The sequence below is a fragment of the Phascolarctos cinereus genome, unplaced genomic scaffold (genome assembly GCF_003287225.1).
Source record: "Phascolarctos cinereus isolate Bilbo 61053 unplaced genomic scaffold, phaCin_HiC Scaffold_1;HRSCAF=81, whole genome shotgun sequence".
In the NCBI taxonomy this organism is placed as follows: domain Eukaryota; kingdom Metazoa; phylum Chordata; class Mammalia; order Diprotodontia; family Phascolarctidae; genus Phascolarctos; species Phascolarctos cinereus.
Window position 1 is genome coordinate 228,929,327 of NW_027555514.1, and position 18,442 is coordinate 228,947,768.

Below are 18,442 nucleotides of genomic sequence, written 5' to 3' on the forward strand. Positions count from 1 at the left end.
ACTTGCATGGACTGATGCAAAATGAAATGTACTATGAACAAAGTAACAGCAATATTGTAAGATGATCATCTGTGAATGACTTAGCTATTCTCAGCAATACAACAATCCAAGACAACTCTGAAGGACTTCTGATGAAAAATGCTATCCATTGGGCAGCTAGGTGGCGCAGTGATAGAGTTCCAGCCTTGGAGTCAGGAGGACCTGAGTTCAAATCTGCCCTCAGATGTTTGACACTTAATAGCTGTGTGACCCTGGGCAAGTCACTTAACCTCAATTGCCTCATCAAAAAGCCAAAAAAAAAATGCTATCCGTTCCCAGAGAAAGAACTGATGGTGTCTGAATACAGATTGAAACATTATATATGTGTATGTATGTGTGTGTGTGTGTGTGTGTGTGTGTGTGTATACACACACACACATATATATATACTTTGTTTTCTGGAGGGTTTTTTGGTCTATGTTTTCTTTCACAGCATGACTATCATGGATATGTTTTGCATGACTACACATGTATAACCTTTTAAAAAAAAGGCCTAGAAGAGAGTACTGGGGGACCCTTATGGTTATGATTTGATCGAAGCATAAGCAAAGAGGACAGAGAAGGAATAATCAGACAGCTTATTAGAAAGGGCAAGAGAAAGCAGTGTCAGAAAAATCTAGAGAGAAGAGAGTTTCAAGGAGAAGAAGGTGATTGATGGTGTCAAAGGCTGCAGAGTGATCAAAATGTATGAGGACTGAGAAAAGGCCATTAAATTTGGAGATTAAGAAATCATTGGTAACTGGAGAGAGCAGTTTTAGTTGAATGCTGAGGTCAGAATCCAGACTACAGAGAGTTAAGAAGAAAATGAGAGGAAATGAAGTAGGGGTACTGATGAGCAATCTTATCAAGAAATTTGGCCATGAATGTAAGGAGAAATAAAGAATAAATGAGTTTAAGCCAGAACAAAAGATAACTCAGGGCTTCAAGTTTAGTGTTCTCCAACCACTTAGCCCATGTTTCTATATTTATTAAGCTTATCTGTCAACAGAAAAGCCAACTTGTTTTGGGACTATATTTCAGCTAGCAAAAAGTCTCACACTCCCTACGCAAAACAAGTATGATATAAAGACAAAAGGTGTCACAAAATGTTGGGTTTTGTTTGTCTGTTTAGAAAGAAATCCAGTGAGAGTTTTGAATTAAATCTTATTATGACTGTGAGTAAACCTTAGGAAAATCCAATCAATGACTGCTTTATTTCCCCCGGTAAGCCTGGTATAAGTCACAGAAGATAATAAGGTGTTTTGGGTAAACATATTCATGTCCTCCAAACAATAATATTCTTGTCTCTGCTCACCATAACTAATTACTATACATGCTTGGAATTGCTACAAAACTTAGAATAGATATCTTTAGATAAGGAGGTATTTGATCATTGGACTTTCTTCTTGGCAAGGAGCAATTCTGTGACATGGAGACCCTTTAACGTGCTTTGAGACTCCCCTACTCCCAAGGATATGTGTCTTTCTTGTTTCCTTATTAGAATATGGCTAAGTGATGTCCCATGGGGCTCTGTCCTGGGTTCTCTTCTCTTCTCCCACCACACTACTTCACTTGGTGATCTCATCAGCCCTCATGGATTTAACTATCATCTCTATGTTGATAGTTATACTGCCCTAACCTCTCTGTTAACATCTTGCATCTCTAACTGCTTTTTAGAAATCTTGAACTGGGTTCTAGTGCCTTCCCTCTGTTAATTATTTCCTATTTATCTTGTATATACTTTGTTCATTTTATTTGCTAATTGTCTCCCCTATTAAATTGTGAACTCCTTGAGGGCAGGGACTGTCTTTTGCTGCTTTTTGTATCCCTAGCACTTAGCACCATTGCCTGGCACATAGTTGGTGCTTAATAAATGCTCATTGATTGGCTGGCGTGGTGCCTTACCTCCATAGTTTTAAAAGCTCTTTCATTCACTCCACCTTTTATACAATGCCACCAAAGTCAAGACTTGCTGGATGAAACTAGTTTATTACCATAAAGCATCAAATACAATGAAGACATAGAAATGTATTAAGAGTTGAAGGAGAAAAATGCAATTAATGCACTCAAGCAATGCTTTTTCCGAAGAGGAAGAAATGGAACTTTGCTGACAAGTCTACTACAGACTAGAATCAAATGGCAGAATTTCTCTTTGTTTTTTTTAAAGACCATAGGTAATCCTAACTTTCCACCTTCTATCAGTAACTGATATTTTGGATTCCTGTTAGAGCCATATGCTTATACTGATCCCTCCATGAAATACTGATTTCAGGGAAACCTCAATTGCTAGAGAAGCATAACCACGTGAGAGGTAGCCAAGCTCTTATTCAACATATCTTTAACCATTCCTTTGTCTACCAAAAAAATCTCTTTCCAATGCTGTTAGTGACTTCATTCAACTTACTGTTACTCTACCAATTGGAATAGGTTATACTTTTTGGCATTGCTCTCCATGGACTTTATTTTTCCTTTAGGGACTTTTAAAGTACCCTATTAGGCACTGCTCTATTCTGTGTATTTCACTCTTTCCTCAAAATATAAAAATCTGAAAGCTCTCAGAATACGCAGATATCACACAGAGCTGTCATAATCTCCCATGAGGTTGATGGGAAAAAATATATATTTTTTTCTCCTGAAGAAATCCAATAGCTTCTAGTGCCACGAGATTTATGAGAAAACATATTTCACTGCTTTTCTCCTATACAGAAATAGTTTCCCTAAGAATTCTGTTTTAAGAGAAGGTGAAATACAGAGCCCTGATGATTTGAAATTAGTAAATGGCATGGTCTTTATAGGAATAGAAATGTGAATTTCTTAAAAGTTTTAAGCTACTTGTATTTATCTATGAACATTTCACACACTGCTCCTGTTCAACCAGGTCCAGAACTTCGTGAATGAGCTTAGTAGTGGTCTGTGTAATAGGGTAACACAGTGGAAGTCTTTTTTCCAGAGTTGGCATGTGAACAAAGTACCTGCAGATCAGAAAGAGAAAGAAAATGGATGAATTTTTAAAAAGGGAATTATTCCAGTAGGCCACATCAGCAGACAAAAGCGTCATTCTGGATCAAAGGATCACAGATTTAGAGTTGGGAAGAGACCTCAGAGGCAATTAATTCCAATCCCTTTTTACAGATAAGGAAACTGAGGTCTTTGGACTCCCAAGAGATTTGTGGATAGACTCGAGGGAGTCCATGAACTTGCATGGGGGGAAAAATATATCCTTATTTTCTTTAACTTATTTCTTGCAATCCTATGTATTTTATTTTATACATTTAAAAACATTCAGGCAATGGACAATTATAACATATAAAAAGTTTGAGAGATATAGCTTCTGAGTAATTAATCATTTTATTAATCATTATAGCAGATAATTAATAAAAGGGATCAGTGGCACTCTTGAATACCCAACGACCCCTCATGGAACCCACTCAACGCTTCTATGCCCTTGGAAGGGTGGGTGTTCCTGACAATGGCAATCTGACTATGGTTAAAAGGTAATGAGAGAATGAATGTTATAATGAGAGGTGGATCAATTCTAATGAGGGGCTGGGGAACATAACTGAATATGTCACTCATGTACAAAGAAAGACTATCTCCAGCCAGACCACCCCCAGCCTGGCAATCCAGCCTGCCTGAGTGGAAGACAATGGGTAGGAATTCACCATAGATTAAGTTCTTTGTAAGGTTCTTTAACTGAATGGTGTAGTAATTCCAAGATTTCATCTCATCATCCACCCTGCCCTTCAAAGAACTAAGCTTTCACCTAATCTCCAAATGAGTAAGGAGAAAAAATCCTGAATCTCTCCATATTTGGTTATTATGTATATGCCAGGCATTATGCTAAATGGTAGGAATACAAAGGAAGGCCGAAAAACAGTCCATGCTCTCAAAGAATCTTGGAAATGGTTCATGGGCCTCACTGCTTTGCCAAAGGGGTCCCTGACACATCAAAAACATTAAGAACTCCTACTCTAAATCATACAGTATTCTTTCTACTGCACACCCCTCCCCTCTTACAGAAGGGGTCAGTCTAAAAAGACTCAAGCAGTCTTTTCAGATCCACTCTTCCTCTCCTCCCTTCTTCATTATCTGTACCGTCTTTAATGCATGTTCTCACCTCACTGAAACACTTGAATTTCAGCGAAGTAAATATATTTCATTCATAATGCATCGATCACCAAGACATAAATGGACAGGTACAATACAGTCTCTACCAGATAAGATAGGACGCTTGCTTCTCGGTTCTCAGCTAAATAATGTGAGACTGGCAGTGGAAGCTGTGCTGGGAGGAGGGTACAGAGCAGGCGGGCCATAGAACCGGTACTAGAAGAAGGCAAAGTAGGCAGCTGCTTAGGATTTAAAATGGTGGAAGAGAGGGAGGGCACACAACGAAGGACATTTTTTTAAATTAAAAAATACTTTATTGCTAAAAAAGGCTAATCATCATCTGAGCCAGGCCTGTACAACCTGCAGTCCACTGGCCACTTATGGCCCTCGGCCCCCTTGCAGCATGGCAAAGGATTTCTGGTGGCCCATGAAAAATGTAGAGGAAAACATCCTTTTTATGTAGAGCACAGGCTGGAAGCAGCCAGCAGCCCACAGCTTGTGCAGACCTGACTGAGCCTTCAGAGTGCTGTAATCTTTTTGTTGGTGGAGGGTTTTCTTTATTTTTTTGTAAATAGTATTTTATTTTTTTCCAATCACATGTAAAGATCATTTTCAATATTCATTTTTTTACAAGATTTTGAGTTTTAAGTATTTCTCCCTCCCTCTTTCCCCTCTCCCCTTCCCAAGCCAGCAAGCAATCTGATATGTTATACCTGTGTGATCATGTTAATGAAGGACATTTTTAATATCACTTGTGACAAGTGCAGATTCCACCAAGGCCCTTCTCTGATGTATCATCATGGCAGAGAAATAACCCTGGGTTCTTGAAGGCTGTGTTAGTAAAACACAAGCTCTAGCCAGCCTTTACAGCTTTATAGAAGGGGTCAGTCTAAAAAGACTCAAGCAGTCTTTTCAGATCCACTCTCCCTCTCCTCCCCTCTTTATTATCTGTACTATCTTTAATGCATGTTCTCACTTCACTGAAACACTTGAATTTCAGCAAAGTAAATGCATTCCATTCATAATGCATCAATTACCAAGACATAAATGGACAAGTACCATACAGTCTCTACCACAGAGTAAGGTAGGGTCCTTGCTTCGTGGCTCTCAGCTAAAGAATATAAGGCTGGGGATGGAAAGACTTTGAGTACAGGCCAGGCAGCAGATTTTCGTCTGCCATTTAAGGATCACCTTAATTAACTGAGGGAAGACCATCTGATGATGTATTTTTTTAATCATGGCAACTCACAAAGACTTTCTATTACAGTATGGAGGCATTACAGTTAGTAAAGGAAGTACTTATGGCTAAAATTAGGGGCCTTTTGAAGTGCTGATGTGAGAGGGAGTCCACCTGGTAGATACTTCCAGCTCAGGTAATAATTATGAAGAAGGCGCCAGTCAAGCCCACCAACTGCTAACCCACAGAGCAGACAAGCAAGCCTGCTGGGGGTAGAGACAGAAAACAGCAGGATCTGATAAAACCAACCACTTCACCATCTTGACTACTATCTCTCTTCAGATCCTGATGCAGACAGCCCAGGACCTTGAACCCAAAAGCCTTGGGAATGGCAATGCTTTCAGCCCAGGTGCTCTCCGACATTATCATGGGAAGCAACCCCTGAGGTGGTGTAGTGTGGTAATTGCTCCTTCAGGAGTAACAGTCACATCTATTAAAGACCCAGAAAAGAAAGTTCTTGCCTTAGCACTATCAAATGGTTTAACTTCAGAAACAGATAGGATTTTCATCAGTGGAAATTACATTAAAGAAGGGGGCATTAACATCTGCTTTGCTTCATCTCTCCTAAACCTGCTTTTTATCCTCTCTACAACTTCTTATCCCTCTTTTTCTGTTTTGCCCCGATCACATCTCATTTCCCTTTCTTCAGGGACTTCACCCTATAGTTAACCATTTCAAGAAGGCACTATTTTCTGTTCTTAAATCTGTACCACCACCACCACCATCTTGTCCTTTTGCTGTTCTATTAATCTTGAGTCACCCAAGAAGCTGCCTACCTTGCCTTCTCTAATTCCACTCCTGAATGTTGTCAAAATAAGTCACAAATCACTCAAACTGAGTCAACTCCAAATTCATGTGATCTAGCCTCAACTGGGCCCTTGCCACTACAAAGTAACTCTTTTATTCATCTCTGAATATTTATGATACTCTCCACAGTACCCATTCTGAACCTTTGCTCCTCTCTCTTTCTCCAAGCCCTCAACTCCACCCTTACCCCTGCTCTATGATCAGACTACAGGCTTTACTGAAAAGATTGAGACCATCATTTCCCCTCTTCCAGATATCAAAATCTCTATACATCTTCACCTTTGTTTCCATCTCAGATGATGAAATGATCTTCTCCATGACAAAGCCAGTCCTTGATCCCATCACCTCTCATCACCTTAGGGTGTTTGTCCCTTAGTTTATTCCATTTATCATTTTCAATTTCATTCTTTTTAATGGCTCCTTCCCTGTAACTTAAGATCATTCTTAAGACACTCTCCCCATTAAAAAAAAAAATCTTTCTCTCCAAAGGCTCTCCTTTCCCCTGAAGATACCATCCTGTGATGTCTCCTCCATTCTACTTCTAAGGCCTACAGAGTAGTCTAAATTCACTACCTCAGTTTCCCCACAGCTCACTCCCACCCCTAAACCCCTTGCAATTTGCTTTTCAATGCCACCACTCTAAGCTGCTCTTTCACAGGTACCAAATGACATTTTAGTTTCTAAATCCAAAGTTGTGGTTTTTTTCTTCAGACCCCATTCTCCTGATCAGTGCTCTTTGAAGCATTCAACATGACAGACCAGCTTTCCCCTCCTGAATACTCTCTCCTAACCTGGATTCAGTGATTTTGCCCTCTACAGCCTCTTCTTTCTTATTTGCCCTCTCTTCAGTTTCCTTCACAGATTCCTCTTCTCTGTGTGGCTGTTCTCCATATCTCTGTCTTTAGCCTTTTTCTGTGTGCTCTCTCACTTGGTGATCTCATCTTCTCCCATGAATTTAGTTATTATCTTTGTGCAGAGGGGCCCCAAACCCATGTAGCCAGCTCCATTCTCTCCTCTGACCTTCAGTCCTACATCTCCAAACCCTTGTTCTAACTTTCCAATATCTGTTGAGAGCAACACTTCTAGCCACCCAGACTCACAAACTTGAGTTATTTTTTTTTCCCATTCATTCATTCTCCAACTCACATATTTTGAGGGGTTACTTTCAGTTCTATTGATATATTTTGTTTTTACATTACATACATTTACAGATTACTCCTATGTTGTAGGAAAGTAAAAACAGTTAAGTAAAACTACTAATACAATGTCCTCACCTAAAAGTACATGCAACATTTAAAATCTGTAGTACACTCCCACCCCCATCTCCACCTCGCTTTTAAAAAAAAAATTAACAGAAACCTGTTTTCTCTTATCCTATAGCCACCCCCATTAAAAAGGGAAAAAAAATTCTTGCCCAAGATCACTCACATAGTATTTTGCAAAGTAAAGATTCAAACTCAGGTCTTCTAAGTCAAGTATTAACATCACAGTGATGATAAGATTAGGGTCTTAGGTCCTATTGGGTTGGTTAGGTTTAGGATTTCAGAGTATATTGATGGATAGGAATAAAAAGGCTCAATACGAAGGAAGCAAGTGAAACAAATGAAAGAGACGTAAGGTGAGCCATATACATGAGTTGCCTTGTTTGCAGAAAAATATCATCTTAAGGCTATCCAAAAGGATCCATACAGATAAGTAGTGCTCAGTCATTTGTTGTAAATCCCTCTTTGCAGAGGCATTGGACCTTAAGATCACAGTATGGGGAACTGGATCCCAGCTGGATGCAAAATGGGACAAAGGGAATGAAGAAGGCAATGAGTGAAGAAAGAAGTTTCAAGTTTTTCCCTGTATAGAATTTTTATCCCAAAGAAGAGAAAGCTTTATAAGGGTGTCGGAGTAGGTCATGAATAGAAGGTGTGGTAACTACTCATGTTTTGGGGGGATATATGACACAATAGCATAAGTCATTTCCAAAGATACCCACAAAGTTAAGTTGGACTTAGACTCTACTCAAACCTAATACCCTGGGTACCTACCTCCTTCTCTTTCTATCCCCCATGGTGAAGCAAGCTATACTAAATGATTACCTTCATCAAGGTTGGACTTAGGAGTTATCTCTGTGTCCACAGGGCCAAGGGCTAAGAGTTAGAATTAAAAAAAAATACTAACAGAAGTTGGGGAAATCTTCCCCATAACCTTCAATAGGTTGAAATGAGAAAGTGGTAAGAAGCAGGACACACACACTGATTTCTATATCTATAAATGCCATCGCAGGATCAGAATTTGGAACTCATTTACAATCCCCACCTCCTCACCCAAACACCCCTCTCCATCAGCAAAGGTGTTATGCCTGTCCAGATGCTCAGGAAAGAATGCTGAGTTGCTGCACAATTTTCACCCTTCTTGGGTTCAGATGATGCATACAGCAGATTTTTTCCCTTCTCTTAGTGGGTGCTAATGGAGAACTATGACCACTAAGTATATTTGGTTTTTCTTGTTTATAAATAGAAGTAGGACAAGGAATGATGGATGGATGGTGAAACAAACTCTTACTGTTTCTATTCCTTAATACTGTTCCATTACTTAGAAAAAAAAGGGCAAATGGGAGGGAATAGACAGCAAAAGACATTAATTTATATATTATTGTAAATATATTATATATATATTTAAAGAGTACATTAATTAATGTTTAATTATTTCATTAATTTTATTTAATTATAATATAATAATTATATATAATAATTAATAACAAATTAATTAATTAATCCTCCTTTATTCAGCAGTTTTTAATTACTTACTATCTGTAAAGCACTGGGCTAGACTCTGAGGGAGATAAAAAGATAAAGAAGACAGAGTCTTTGTCCTCAGGAAGTGGGAGGGGTGAATAAACAAATAACTGTAATTCAAAATGTTGCATAAATATATCAGAGAAGTTAGTGATGAAAGGGGGCAGCTAAGGGCCACAGTGGATAGAGCTTTGCCCACCCCTGCTTCCAGCAGGATTTCAAATCCGGCCTCAGACATTTACATGCTAAGTGTCCCTGGGCAAGTCACTTATCTTGTCTGCCTCAGTTTCATCTTATGTAAAATGAGAGAAGGGGAAAGGAATAAACATTTCTTAAACTATGTATGTGTCAGGAACAGTGCTAAAAGCATTTTACAAATATTATCCTATTTGATTCTCACAACAACCCTATGAGATGGATGCTATTATTATCACTATTTCCTGAGTTGAAGAAGCTGAAGCAAAGAGAGGTTAAGGGTCACATAGCTAGCAAGTGTCTAAAGCCAGATTTGAACTCAGGTTTTCCTGATTCCAGGCCCAGGGCTCTATCTACTTCACTGCAGTTGCTTTTAATTGGGATAGTAATGGCACTTGAGGCTGGGAAAGACCTTAGCTTAAAAAGGCCCAAGATCTCCCACTGCATTCTGGGCCATCTCCAGTCATCCTGATGAATATCTGGCCACTGGGCCCAGATGGCTCCAGAGGAGAAAGTAAGGCTGGTAACTTTGCACAGCCCTCCCTCATTGTAATCCAATTAACCTGCAAGTCATGGCATCATTTTCCTGATGTCATGGTCCTCTTTGAAAACCAAGAACAAACAACACACACAATGGCACCTACCTAATAATAATAGCAACAATAGCTAACATTTATATAGTGCTTCCTATGTGCCAGGCACTATGCTAAGGGCATGACAATTATTATCTCATTTGATCCTTACAACAACCCTGGGAAGTAGGTGCTATTATTATCCCTATTTTACAGAAAAGGAGACTGAGACAAACAGAGGTTAAATGATCCACCCAGGGTCACACAGCCCATAAGTGTCTAAGGCCAGGTTTGAATTCAGGTTTTCCTGACTCCAGGCCCACCATTCTATCCACTGTGCCACCTCGCTACCCAGGGTTGTTGTGAGAATAAAATAAGATAAAATTTGTAAAATGAGATAAAATGTGTAAAGAGCTTCACAAACCTGGAAGTGCTATATAAATGAGCTATTATTATTAATTATAAGAGCTCAGAAGAAAGATCATTTCTAACTTGGGGGAAATCAAGAAAGATTTCATGGCGAAGGTAGCATTTATATACCACCTACTATGTTCCAGACCCTGTGCTAAGCACTTCTACAAATATTCTATTTGATCCTCCCAACAGCCTGCAAGATCCTATTATTATCCCCACTTTACAGTTGAGGAAACTGAGGCAGATAGAAGTTTAAATGACTTGTCCAAGGTCACTCAACAAGTAAGTATCTGAGGCTGGATTTAAACTCAGGTCTTTCTGACTCCAGGTCCAGTGTTCTATTCACTGCATCACCTTCTGCCTCTAAAGAATTTAGTCCGGCAAGATGTATACAATTTTGGCAGACAGAGAAAGGAAATGGGACATCCCAAGGGTCCAGAATATTATAAGCAAATACAAAAAAGTGAGAAAGTATAGGGTTTGTTCACAGAAGTGTGTGTGTGGGTTTGGCAGTAAGACAAAGTACGCAAAGACCGATAATATCAGAGAAGTCTACAGAGGTAGGTTGGTATCCTATTGCAGTGCCAGGCAATGGGGAGACACTGCAGATTTTTTGATAATATATAAAAAAGACCAATGTGACATTAGTATGAAGGATGGAATGGAAGAAAGCAAGGCTGGAATCAGGGAAACAAGTTAGAAGACTTTGTAATAATGGAAATAAAAGGCAAGGTGGGTCTGAACTGGAGTGGTAGCCATGAATAAGGACCCATGATTTCTTTGGGATAGGAAACACCTTCTTACCAATGCGGGTCAGCAACCTTCTCTCCAACTTTCCATCCTGCAGTTAGAGGGTTGCCTAGGTTACTGAGAGAGAGCAAATGATTCGCCCAGAGGTTTCAGAGCCAGTCAGAGGCAGGGCTTAGATCCAGTTCTTTCTGGCTCCAGAGACTTGCTCCCTCACTTCACGTCTCAGACTAAAAAAGAAGTGACCAATTCAATTCTGTTCAAAAAACATTTAATGAACACCTTGAATTTGGTAAAGGATGGGACTGGGAAGGTGAGGAAAGGCTTTCTCCTTTGCTGATTTTCTCAAATTCATAACCCTTCATTTATAGCCTCTCTCAATCGAGTCTGTTGCCCTTAATTACTCATAAAGTGAAATTCACTCTGCTGTGAATTGGTGGTGGCAACAAAGGCCAAAATGGCTTTTTTTAAACCAGCTTGTGTTTTATTTATCCTCTGTGGTCAGGAAGCAGGTTTCCAAAGGGAAAACATTTTCAAGTGCCCTGAAATCCCAGATTGCCTCATTCAGAGAGACAGAGAGGGAGAGACAGAGAGAGAGAGAGAGAGAGAGAGAGAGAGAGAGAGAGAGAGAGAGGGAGTGGGAGAAAGAGAGAGAGAGAGGGAGAGAGAGAGAGAGAGAGAAGAGAGAGAGAGAGAGAGAGAGAGGAGAGAGAGAGAGAGAGAGGGAGGGAGAGAGCCTATAAAAGGAGATGTCAAAGGATTTTTTGCCCAGCGATTAGTCTAAAATCAGCAGACAGACACATCACAGTTTTGCCATGCGTCTCTATCAGCAGTGGGTAGAATTCTACTTGGGAATGAAGTATGGCCATTCTTACCTGAATTCTTCTTTGTGGTTGTTCCTAATGTATTCAGCCAGTGCGCTACTATGCTGCAGGCAACTCTTGAGGATGTAAAACTGTTGGTACAACAGAACAGCCTGGCATGGGCTCAGAAGTGGCAAGGACGTCAGGAGCCCCTTCATCACTTGCTTCACAATGCTGGCCACAAATGAGATCTAGAAATCAAAAACACACATCTGCGTGAGCACACGGCCCACAGACCCAGGAGATCCCTCCATGCTTTAGCTAGATCCTTGACTACACCAGAGGAGTGACAGCACTTGCCAACCCATCACCAGTGTTCTGGGCATTATTTAACGAGGTCTGAGTAAGAGTACACAAGAACATAAAATTTGGATTATGACCAAAGCCCTATTTAGAGTCTAACAATTTGGGGTTCCAGAACAAGAACGAAGAATGTAGTTGTCAAATACTTTGGGGAGGTCACTCTGTGTGTATGTGCACATGCATGCGTGCGTGCGTGTGTATTTTGGTAAGGGACAGTAGGAAGTTCACCTGTGGTATGATTGGTAGCATGTCATTTTAAACTTGCTAAGTGCTAAGCTCAGTTGTTTGTAAGATGCTAAGGGACTATAAGTGTTGTTGTTGTTGTTGTTCAGTTGTTTCAGTCATGTCCGATGCTTTGTGATGCCATTTGGGGGTTTTCTTGGCAAAGATCCTGGAGTGGTTTCCCATTTTCTTCTCCAGCTCATTTTACAGATAAAGAAACTGAGACAAACAGGGTTAAGTGACTTGCCCAAGATCACACAGTTAGTAAGTGCCTGAGGCTGGATTTGAACTCAGGTCTTTCTGACTGCAGGTCTGGTTCTGTATCCACTGTACCACCTAGCTGCACTGCTAGTGGCCTATAAATATTAATGTCCTGAGACAAAGCTCCAGTCATCCTACCCTAGTTACTGTTCTCTCACTTGTATCTTTGTAGCACACTGTTCAAAACAAGTTAAGTAACTTGGACTGACTGAAATGCAACTGAATTCAATCAGTCAACAAGCATTAAGTACCTACTATGAGCTAAGTGGTGGGAATATAAAGATAAGGGATAGTTCCTCCTCTAGAAGATCTCTCAATCCAAAGAGGGAGACATTCATTTGTTCTGTGAAGTCTGATTCAGTCAAAGGGCCTCACTTGAGGACTCAGAGGGCCACATGTGGCCTTGAGGCTGCCGGTTCCCCACTCCTATCCCATCCTTATGTGGGTAGTGTCAAATCATTTCCAATTCTTCCATTAAGGCATGCTTATACCTTGAAGCAATGTTCTTAGCTCAGCCTTTGTGGGGTAGGGGGAGGAGAAGAGTTATTTTCAAACCTATTCTGTCATATGGTATACAGTATCAATAGGGTCTAATGCAACTGTTTCAGAAATACCATCTCTAGCTCACTTACCATCCTTCCATCCCCACATGGATTTCTATAGGTTCACTTTCACTTGTTTTTTTTCCTCTACTTTCTCTGCTAAGTTATAAAATATAAATCTTTTGTGTCTTGCTACGAGCCCCTGTGCTGGGAATGGACCCAGGAATTAAAGAAAATACATCGATCTCTCTTTCTCTGAGTACTTCTTTTTTTCTGAGTACATTTGCATCCTTCATGGTTGTGTTTAATCTTTCAAGTAATACAACAATCAGTAACATACAGAATAAGCAATCACATTATTTTAGAAAAAAAAGTTTCAAAACAATTACAAAATAAAAAACAAGATCTTAACAATAATTAGTAAAGCAGATTCATACCTCAAGAGAAAAAGAACAAGACAGTGAGAAGGCAGGAAACAGAAGAGTAAAATTTACCAATAAACCATAATTTATGAACTTATTAATCATAATTATTTATTAATAAATCATTATTTTACTTGCCTGGCACTGTGCTAAGTGCTAAGGATACAAAAGGAGGCAAAAGACAGTTTCTGCCCTCAAGGAGCTCTCAATCTAATGGAGAAGCTTACAATCACCATGTTATGTTTCCATGGCTCAATGGGTATAATCAGTACCTCAATCCCTCTCAATTTCAGTGCTTCCTTTTTGTTAATCATTTCCTATTTATCCTGTATATAGTTTGCTTAGTATATATTCATTTGCATGTTATCTCCCCTATTAGATTGTAAGCTCCTTGAGGGCAGGGTCTATCTTTTGCCTCCTTTTGTATCCCCAACACTTAGCATGGTGCCTGGCACATAGTAGGTACTTAATAAATTGATTGCACCAGTCGTTTCAGGCTTGTACTCGGGCTCAGCTACAATATCTTAATAATGCAATCATGGCATTGTTTTCTTGTATACCATCTTTCTCCACTTTTATCCCATCTGTGGTGCTTACTCCCTGTAACATCAGTATGGTCTGCAGTCTGGAAATCTGACACCCTCTCCCTCCATGTTCTTGCTAACTTCCCACTTGTCACAAGGTTTCAGCATTTCTCCTTCCAGTAAGATGAGAGACAGACAGAGACAGAGACAGAGAAACAGGCAGGTTGTTCTTTCAGACCAACCCTTTCCATCTCTGGGTCACAGTATAGTAAGAATTTGTCTTGCTCTCACCCACACCTGTTATTCTTCTATAGAGTCATAGTCTATCCCTTTTCAGTCTTGACTCCTCAGTAAATTTCTTCAATTTTACATCATCATCCTCTACTTTTGGATGCTTTGCACACTGGTGTGCAAGTAAGCTTGTTCATGCCCTGCCAAGCCACAACCCCAGGTTATTCTCATCCTCTGCCTCATCTGCTCCTACTGAATCGGAGCCAAAGAAAGTCATGAAACTATGCTGAGTCCACTACAAATTTTTGTTATCTGATCTCAACTGGGTTTTCACTGCAGCAAGCCAAGCCACCTAACCTCTATTTGCCTCAGTTTTCTCAACTGCAAAATGGGAACAAAAACTCCTACCTGGAAGGATTTTTGTGAGGATCAAGTGAAATAATATTTGCAAAGCACTTAGCACAGTGCTTGGCACATAACAGACACATCTATAAACTCTTACTCCCTTCTCCTGCCCTTTCTCTTACTTCATAATTGATTCATTAACCCTGTCACCACAGCAGCTGTTCTACTCTTTCTCTTTTTGCTCCAAGCCTCCCTTGGTACTACCACTCTTGCCAACCCTCTCAGCTAAACAGCTCACCTCATACTTTATTGTGAAAATGGTGACCCTTCAATGAAAGTTCCCTCCTCTCTCCTAATGCTCACTCCATAACCCTTCAACATAACCCTCTACTATGTCCTCCTTTACTCCAGACTCTGATGTGGAGGTGACCTTTTTCCTAGCCAAGGCCATCCTTTTCACATGCACCATTGATTCCATCCCTTCCTATTTCCTCCAGCAGCTTGTCCCCACACTCACTCCACCTTTCCCTTTAATCTTCAGTTTCTACCTGTTGACTGGCTTCTTCTCCGCTGCCTACAGACCCAGGTCTTTCTCATCCTTGAAAAAACAAGAAACGCTCCACTGGCTCTTACCATCCCTGCTAGTTATCATCCTATAAAGCCACCTGTGCTTGTTGCTTTCATCTCCTCTTATCTCACTCTTCTAAACCCTTTGAAATATGGTTTCCAGTCTCATCACTCAACTAAGACGGTTCTCTACAAAGTTACCAGTAATCTTGCAACTGACAAAACTAATGGTCTTTTGTCAATCCTCATCTTTCTTGACCACTCTGAAGTACTTACCATTACTGACTGCAGTCTTTTCCTAGATACTTTCTTTTCTCTGGGTTTGCATGGTTCTACTGACTCTCTCTTCCCCTCTCCCCCTCTTTCCCCTCCCTCCCTGTCTTCTCTCCTCCTCTTTCTCTTTCCCTTTCTCTCTCTTTCTCCCTTTCCCTTTTTCCCTTTCTCTTTCTCTCTTTCCCTTCTTCTCTCTGGCTCTCTCTCTGCTCCTCCTCCTCCTCCCTCTCTCCCCCCCTTCTCTCCCCCCTCTACCTCTCTTTCTCTCTCCCCCCCTCCTCTCTCTGTCTCTCTCTGTGTCTCTTTCTCTGTCTGTCTTTCTCTGTCTCTCTGTCTCTGTCTCTCTCCCCCTCTGTATGTGTGTATCTGTCTCTCTGAGTCTCTTTTGCTGGTCATCATCCATATCCCACCTACTAGCCATGAATGTATGCCAAGGCCCTCTTCTCTTTTTTTCTCTACACTTTCTCACTTGCTTATCACATCTGCTGTCATAAATTCAATGACCATCTATCTCTGTGCAGATGACTCCCAGATTGACATATTCATCCCTCTCTTGAGCTCCAGTTCACATCACCAATTCCCTATTTGACATTTCACCCAACATTTAGTTCCAATGGTTCCCTATCACCTGTAGAATCAAATATCAACTGTATCTGGCATTCCGAGTTCTTCACAACTTGACTCCTTCCTATGTATTCACTCTCCTTACATATTACTCACCCTTCCCAGAACTCAGTGGTCCATCTACCTAGGTCTTCTTGCTGTTCCCCAAACATGACACTCCTTCTCCCATTTCCACTGTGCCTTTGGACTGATAGTCCCCCCGCATCTAAAATGTTCTCCTTCCTCCCTCTTGGAGTCTACGCCTTCCTTCAGCTCCAGCAATGTCTTCAGCAGATGACCTTTCTTGACTCTGTTCCCTTCTAGTGTTTTTCTATCCATGGTTTCCTTGTGGCTACTTTATGTATCTTGTAAATGATTTCAGTATCTATGCACATGTTGTCTCCCGCAAAAGAATGTAAGTTTCTTGAGGTCAAGGATGGTTCATTTTAGACTTTGTATATGTAGTGCTTAGCTTATAAGAGGTTCTTAATAAATGCTTATCACTTGATTTAATTGAAATAAGGAGAAGTCTCTGTCAAGTACTAATTTGTCTGTGAAAAAAATAACTAAGCATTATTCACAGGGCTTAAAATTTGCTTGACTGGCCACATGACAGACAGTCAAATTTCTAATATGATGATAGTGAATATATGAATGAATAATAGGAGATGAAGAGACATGAAACGGCAAGGAGAAAAAGGAAAGTGTTAGAGTCTATTAGTTAAATTTATATGTGTACTAACAAAAACCTAATGAATATGGAGCTTGGTCCACCTCTAAAGTTGTCTAACATTCTGCTCCCTATTCATGCCGAAGTTTTTTCTTATGTAATGAAGTTTTAAGGGTAGGTGGAGGTGGGGGGGATACTGTCCCCCAACTCCTAAATTGAATCAATCAATAACAGGTATGAACTATGTGTGAACAAGGTCTAGACATATCTCTTCAATCAATCAATTAAAGACATTTCAACTCAATGAAACAGGCAGTATCTTAGAACCGGCTGAAGAAAGTCATGCTCTAAAATATAGAAAGCCAGTTCAAAACCCAGCATTCAAGTGTCCGGCCAGCATATGGGAGACAGCAGTCCAACCAAGTCCTTAAGAGGGAATCGTTTGGGTTAGAGAACGAGAGGAAGCCTCCATCTCTTTCCTTTCCTCCATCTTGACCATAGCATGACCTTGTGGGGGCCATCTCTAGTTGTCTTGATCTATATCTTGTCACTGGACCCAGATGGCTCAGGAGGAGAGAGTACGGCTGGTGGCTTTGCACAGCCCTTCCTCACTTAAATCCAATTCACTTGCAAGTCATGGCATCATCTTCCTGATGTCATGGCCCTCTCTGAGAACAAAGGACAAACAATAACAACAACCAAATGACCTTGTAAACTTTGGAGGGTCAAAAGATTTTGACCTTTCATTAGCACCTTAGCCGTACTCCAGGAACAGCAGTGACTAGTAGTAGTATCTGTATCTGGAGCCAAGAACAAATAAAACACCCTAAGGAAAGGCATTTGCAGGACCCTATAAGTAACCCAATTGAGAGAGCTACACCATACTAAGGGAAATATCTTGAGGACTCCAACAAAAGAACTAATAAGGGCTGTGAGTTACCCATTTGCCCCTTGTACATTAAATTTTTGAAAAGATTGTTTTCAATGAACAAAAATCTATTTTCTCTCCCTCTCACCTTCCTCCATCATAAAAAAAAGGAAAAGAACAACAACAACCATCACTTTGTACCAAATATTCATAGTTAAGCAAAATAAATTCCCACATTGGCTATGTCCCAAAAAAATATGTTTCTCAGTCTGTACCCTGAATCCGTCATCTCTCTGTCAGGAGGGGAGGGGGTATGTGCTCTAAACTTGAACCTACTTTCCCCTGGGATTCTGTATGTACCTTTGGGAAAGTGTGCCACAGACTGTTAGGAGATGGATGTTCGTACCAACTGTTCTTACTACACCATGTTAGTAAATACCCTTTTGCTAATTACGTCTGCTGAATAATAGTTATCAACTGATAATCATAAGGAGAAGGCTAACCAGAAAACCACCCTCCAACCCTTGGGCTCTTGTGGATCCCTGAAGTGACAAGTAGCCAGATGCCCTCTGGGGACCAAGCCTACTGCTAATACAGCAGGAATTGGAAGATCAGAGCCTAGGCTAAACAGTAAATATATAAAACAACATTTTGGAATTCAGGAGAAAGACTTCAAACCAAATTAAAAACGTATTTAATTTTAATGGATGATTTAACTGTCCAGTTTATATTTTGCTTTTATGTAATAAATTACTATTATTGCCTCTTTAGACAAGACATTGATATGTTGCTCATAAACCATAAGAGCAGTTGTCTAACTAGGTATATAAAGTTAGGGATTTTTGTTGTCAATTAAACACCTTCA

At 40.3% G+C, this 18,442-nt stretch overlaps 1 protein-coding gene across 1 annotated transcript in view; it reads right to left on the reverse strand.

The window, feature by feature from the left end:
- Positions 1 to 1,994: 1,994 nt before the first annotated feature.
- CUNH12orf56 (chromosome unknown C12orf56 homolog) overlaps positions 1,995 to 18,442 on the reverse strand; it is a 117,251-nt gene continuing 100,803 nt past the window's right edge. The window contains exons 12-13 of the mRNA XM_020990186.2: positions 11,759 to 11,937; positions 1,995 to 2,990 (exon numbers count right to left, since the gene is read on the reverse strand). Of these exons, the coding sequence (XP_020845845.1) occupies positions 2,861 to 2,990; positions 11,759 to 11,937 (309 nt within the window). The 3' untranslated portion in view covers positions 1,995 to 2,860. The remainder of the gene's footprint in view (positions 2,991 to 11,758; positions 11,938 to 18,442) is intronic.